Source organism: Trypanosoma conorhini, assembly GCF_003719485.1.
Source record: "Trypanosoma conorhini strain 025E chromosome Unknown Tco_14.4_contig_00844, whole genome shotgun sequence".
NCBI lineage: Eukaryota > Euglenozoa > Kinetoplastea > Trypanosomatida > Trypanosomatidae > Trypanosoma > Trypanosoma conorhini.
In genome coordinates this window covers 1,038-6,348 of record NW_021704935.1, presented here as the reverse complement: position 1 = coordinate 6,348, position 5,311 = coordinate 1,038, and the positions used below count along the sequence as shown (strand labels likewise).

Sequence of the window (5,311 nt, the reverse complement as noted above, 5' to 3'; positions counted from 1 at the left end):
ACAAGAAGAACAAAAAAGACCCTTCACAGCACAATCGGCAGAGTAAGCAAGGAGCCGTGGCCGAAGCAAAGCCAAGGAGAGCCTCAGCGCGCAGACACGAGCGTGTTCGGAGCATCGTCGGACGAGACACGCACACCACTCGCATCCACGCGGATCCCACCGGCATTAACGGAGAGGTGGGAAGGAGCCGCTGCAAGTACGGCGTGAGACAGGAGCGGCGACAGGCGACCGAAGGCACAGACCGCCGCCAGTCGCAGCCGTGAGCGAGGCAGCAGCAGCAGCAGCAGCACACGCGAAGGGGCAGGAGAGAAAGCGGCGTGGGGCCAGACCCGCGGAGAAAGCGAATCAGAGAGAGAGTGAGTAGAAGAGGGGAGAGTGCAAGCCGCGGCAGGGAGATTGGGAGTGTCAGGAAGAACAGAAGGGGAGGCGAAGCCAGTCTGTATACCACAGGATCCAAGAGCGGACCGCAAGGTAGTCTGTGAGTGCACATCTGTCTCCGGAAGCAGCAACAGTAAAGAAACACAAAAAAAATCTGAAAAACAAATCAGCAGCGAAGAGAGATTAACGTCAAACGCGTTCAACGTGGACAGCAAGGGAAATTTCTCAGAGAAGTCACTATACAAGGCCCTCGTTGCAGCCCTTCCGTGCGCAAGGCAGTGAGGATCCATGAGCGACTTTGACTACGAGCGTCTCTTCCGCCCGCAGCGGGAGGATGATGGTGAGCTGCGACGCATCACGGAGGACTTCCAGCGACAAATGAAGTTCATGGACGACGAGGATGAGGAGGAGATGAATAACCCGGGTGTTACCCCGCCGCGCCCTCCACCCCTCTCGAGCTCGACAGCAGGAGCCACCGCGACGAGTGACACCAACACGAACGGCACCACGGAGTCACAGCAGCGGAACGGGGCGAAGGAGTCCAGGGCGGGTGCCACGTCCCCTCGCATCCCGCAGCGGGCGTCGCGGGCGGCTGAGCCGGTGGAGGGGCAAAGTTTCACAAGCAGCCCCTCCCGCGGACACCAACAGCTGACGTCAAGTGGCGCACAGACGCCCACGCAAACCTCAAACGAAAATTCTACCACCCGGTTGCCGGGGTCCGTCGCTGCCGCGTCGGGGGTTACCAGTGAAGCCAGCGGCCCGAAGACGACCCCGGTGTTGGTTCCGGACGCGCTTCCCAAGCCGTTGCCGCCGTATTTGCATCAGGAGGAGTGCCCCCCGCCGTACGGGTGGGTGAACGGCGCGCAGGCGAAGCAGCCGCTGGGGGTGACGGCGATGTCCCCGGGTGTTCCTGTGCAAAATGTCCGCGCCGTTTCTTCCACGCTTCAGCCGTCGCAGGTGCCGTTTGCGGCGTTTGCCCCGGAATCTCAGACGCTTGCGGCGACTGGGTTTCCTTTTGGCTTACAAGCACGTTCAATGATGCTGCAACCGCAGCCGCAACAGCCGCCACCGCCACCGCCACCACCGCCACCGCCGCCGCCACCGCCGCCGCCGCCACCGCCGCCGCCGCAGCAGCAGCAGCCACCCCATCAGGCGCAGCAGCAATCGGCGTCAGGCGCTGCCGTAGCACAGCATTTTAACATGAGCCAACAGTCACCAGTGCTACCACCGCATATATCGCCTGCGGCCGGGGCGGCAATTCCACAGGCTCAACATGCTTCGCAGGCCCAGACGCAGTATGTGACAGGAAGTGTTCCACCGGGGTATGCGCAGGTATTAGTGCCTGTTCGGACGGCGGATGGAACGACGGGCTACCAGCTAATGATGATGTCGGCGCAACACATCTCCCAGGGGACCAACGGTTTCTCTCCCCAGCTCGTGCAAGCGCAGCTGGAAAAGGCGCAATTACAAATGCAGCCACAGCAGCAACCAACACCACAGCAACCACAAGCAATGATGCAATACATGTGGCATCCACCCCCACAGGCGCAGAATCAACAACAGCAACCGCAGCAGCCGCAGCAGCAGCAGCAGCAGCAACAGCAACAACAAATAGGCGCAATACCACAGCAGTTCCTCACACCACAATACACCAACCTTGCCTCGGCACCGCAGCGCTATGCGCTTGTTTCTGCAAACGGTCAACAACAGTATATTATGGCATTGGCTATGAATCCCCTTCAACAGTTTCAGCAGCAGCAGCAACAACAACAACAGCAGCAGCAGCAGTTTCAGCAGCATTCTCAGCAGTTCCAGCAACAACCACAGGCTGCAAGACCCGTGTATCTCACAAGCCAACAGCCGCAACCGATGTTTACCACCTCAATGCTTCCTTCGGGAATGCCACCTGGGTATCGATTCAATTAACACCTAGTGCTTGGTAGAAAAAAAAACGAAACTGACAGACAACCACAGTTAAAGGTGATATTCTCCGTAAACGCGGAAGCCAGTCTTGTGGATGTAACTTTGGTTGCAAACGGGGGAGGGGTGTGAGCAAGGAAATAGCCTCTTGTAGCTGCATGTGTGTGTTTCTATATATATGTGCGTGTGTGCGTTTGAGTGTCTTTGAGTGCGTTTGTTGATACGACCTGGGTAAGTGGCAATAACGGGGCGAGGGGAAGGCCGGTTCACAACAGGGGGGAAAGGTGAACGGCCTCCTATGAGGGATCCGGGTGAGGCACCCAAAGAAGCGACGACTGGGAAGGTAATTACTGCGAAGGAAAAGGCGCCAGCGGATGAGCGAGGGAGGTATAACGATTACTGCGACGAACCACACCAGTCTCCTCGCGTATGCCGTTCCCCTGTGAAAAGGTGATGTGCACGCGGCTGGAGGAGTGTCTTGGGCAGACCCAAGCGACACCACCGGGAAGCGGCTGCACGTGGGAGGGAACGAGGGGTAGGGCGCGTAATCCCAGATACGATAAAGCTGCATAGCAAGACGAAAGCAGATGTCATTTTTCATTTTACTCCTGTCTCTCTGTGTATGCCCTTTTGCTCATTGAAGACCATTTCTCGTTGTCTTATCGCTGTGCGATTTTTTGCCTCCTTTGTTTTGTTTGCTTTGTTTTGTTTTGCGGTTTTTTCCCCTTCCTCCCCATCAGCGCATCGGCGCCGCACTGCCGTTGACGCGGGCCCGCGGCACCGGGAGGATGCGGGCAGAAGCGCGGGCGAGGGGGGCAGAGTCTTTATTTCGCTTAGTCTGTGTGTGTCGGTGCTGGTTGCCCCAAACCCGCCCACTACTAATACTGATTATGTGCGTAGTACACCAGAGTGAAGCCGAATCAAGGCGAAAAAAAGAAAAAGAAAAAAAACAACAACTTTATGTGGACGGCATGTCCTAAGAGTGTACGTCCACTGAGGCGATAAATTGCAGTATGATATCTTTCTATCTGTGTAACGTAAGTCGAGAAGTATCCTCATCCCTCGCATCAACTCTCAGCAACCGAGAAAAGCGAGAAATAGACAAAACAACAATAACAGCAGCAAAAGAATAAACACACACGTATCTTACTATGATATGTCCAAACGCACACATACATCTGCACTAAGATTAAAAGAACCAAGAACGGACTTGTGTTAATTCCTGGATCGAAGGATTTCCCTCTTAAAAGAAGATGCGGCATATATATATATATATGTGTCAATGTACATAAACAGAGGTGACGGGTGCGGCGTTGTGTTGCTGCATGAAAGTGTGGGTGAAACGTATGTCGAGGAAGAGAGAGGGACGTTTTCTGGATGTACGTGTGCGCTGGACGTTTGGATGTTGTGTCTTCAGCAGTAATTTTTTTTTTCTTTTTTCTTTGTCTTTTTTTCCGTTTTTTTTCGTTGTTTTTTGCTGACCCCTTTTTTTTGTTTTATCATTCATTCTGCGAGCTTTTTTTTGTCCTTTTTTTTAGTTTTCTTAACTTTGCCGGCTTATCTTCTCTCACTTTTTTGTTTTTGTTTTGTTTGTCTTCTTCTTTCTCATCATACGAGTTGCGCTTTGCGTCCTCGTTCAATCCGCGTCCCCTCCTTTTTTATTATTTCTTTGTGGATGCCATCTCCCTTGCCGGCTCCTCCCCTGTCTATCTCTCTCTCTCTCTCTATCTCTCTTCCTTTTCTTTCTTTTTTTCTTTTGGCTTTTTTATTGTTTTTGTTCCTTTCTTTTTCTTTTTTTCTTTTGATGTTGTTTCCGCCTGTTTTTGTTTTGTGTTGTTTTGTGTTTTTTTGTGTTGTTGCTGCTGCGGCCGCTGCTGCCGCTGCTGCTGCTGCGGGAAAAGGGGGAATTTGGTGCAAACATTTAAGTTAAAAAATAATACGACGAGCGTGCGGCGGACGAAGGGGGAAAAGCGGGGCGGCGATGGAGAACACGACGACGACGACGACCGGCTGAGCGGTGGGGGAAGGGAGCGGCGGAGGGGGAGGAGGGGAAAAGCCAGCGGCGGCGTGCCTCCACCCGCGCGCGCGCGAGAGAGCGAGAGCGAGAGAGCGAGAGAAGCAGTGTGGGGAAAAAAGGAAACAGCAACAACAACAAGAACCAAAAACTTAAAAAAAATAATCATACACGAACGAACAAAAAAGAAAACGAAAAGGAAAAAAAAGAATTACTACTCCGCAAAGTCGTCCCCTCCTCGTTTGCCCCTGTGGCTTTTGGACAACACTATTTCACTTGCTAGGTACCTGTGGAAAAAGAGTCTGCGGCCAGATGGAGCTAAACAGATGTTGGTACCTCTTCTTGAAGCTCCCCTTCTGTTTGCTTTTGTTGTTTGTTTATTGATTGACTGATTGTTGTTGTTTTTCCTTTTGGTTTGTTTTCAAACATGCCGTGGTTGAGAATTTCGCATGAGTGCTGTTCTTTTTTCTTTTTCTTCTGTTCCTTTCTCTCCCTTACTAACCCATCACTTATGCCCTTCACGCGGGAGGGGGGAGGGAGAGCCCCGGCGGTTGTGTCGGGGGCCTGAAAGACTGCCACTTCGCGAGTGCTCAAAGAGACTCGGTAGCGTAACGTAGACTTTTGGCTTGTTTGTTTGTTTTACTTGTACGTGGTCGGTGTCAGGTAAATCTCTTCTTAAGTGGGGGAGTGTCGGGGTCAGTGAACCAAACCGCCACGCCCCCCTTTGGTTTTGTTTTTGTCCTGTCTCTTCTGAGGGACGAAGGGAGAAGGCCTCCTTTAGGCGCATGCTTCCAAAATACAAATTACCTTTTTTTTTTTCTTGTCTTCTTTTGCGTTATGACTTTTTGTTTCTCACTTTCTCACTTATTTTACTCAACACGGCTTTGCTCGCATGGAGACGGGCCCAAACACGCAGTTTATATTAGAATTATAAAACAATTGATACGTATGTATGTCTTCTATTTCTTCTTCTTCTTCTTCTTCTTCTTTCCTTTTTTT

The 5,311-nt window shown here is 52.1% G+C and overlaps 2 protein-coding genes across 2 annotated transcripts, besides 10 other annotated features; one reads left to right on the top strand and one right to left on the bottom strand.

The window, feature by feature from the left end:
* Nucleotides 1-83: 83 nt before the first annotated feature.
* Nucleotides 84-668, bottom strand: Tco025E_08676 (uncharacterized protein; the record flags this gene model as incomplete). Its single annotated transcript, XM_029375519.1, has 1 exon — nucleotides 84-668. The coding sequence occupies one exon, from the start codon at nucleotides 666-668 to the stop codon at nucleotides 84-86; it is 585 nt and encodes a 194-aa protein (XP_029224369.1).
* Nucleotides 667-2,304, top strand: Tco025E_08675 (uncharacterized protein; the record flags this gene model as incomplete). Its single annotated transcript, XM_029375518.1, has 1 exon — nucleotides 667-2,304. One exon carries the CDS (start codon nucleotides 667-669, stop codon nucleotides 2,302-2,304), a length of 1,638 nt encoding a protein of 545 aa, XP_029224368.1.
* A 153-nt stretch (nucleotides 2,305-2,457) lies between these two features.
* Nucleotides 2,458-2,516: a microsatellite.
* A 467-nt stretch (nucleotides 2,517-2,983) lies between these two features.
* Nucleotides 2,984-3,011: a microsatellite.
* A 215-nt stretch (nucleotides 3,012-3,226) lies between these two features.
* Nucleotides 3,227-3,254: a microsatellite.
* A 467-nt stretch (nucleotides 3,255-3,721) lies between these two features.
* Nucleotides 3,722-3,904: a sequence feature (A-rich).
* Nucleotides 3,905-3,992: 88 nt separating this feature from the next.
* Nucleotides 3,993-4,100: a sequence feature (A-rich).
* Nucleotides 4,101-4,149: 49 nt separating this feature from the next.
* Nucleotides 4,150-4,191: a microsatellite.
* A 97-nt stretch (nucleotides 4,192-4,288) lies between these two features.
* Nucleotides 4,289-4,305: a microsatellite.
* A 71-nt stretch (nucleotides 4,306-4,376) lies between these two features.
* Nucleotides 4,377-4,412: a microsatellite.
* A 266-nt stretch (nucleotides 4,413-4,678) lies between these two features.
* Nucleotides 4,679-4,716: a microsatellite.
* A 559-nt stretch (nucleotides 4,717-5,275) lies between these two features.
* Nucleotides 5,276-5,301: a microsatellite.
* Nucleotides 5,302-5,311: the final 10 nt, after the last annotated feature.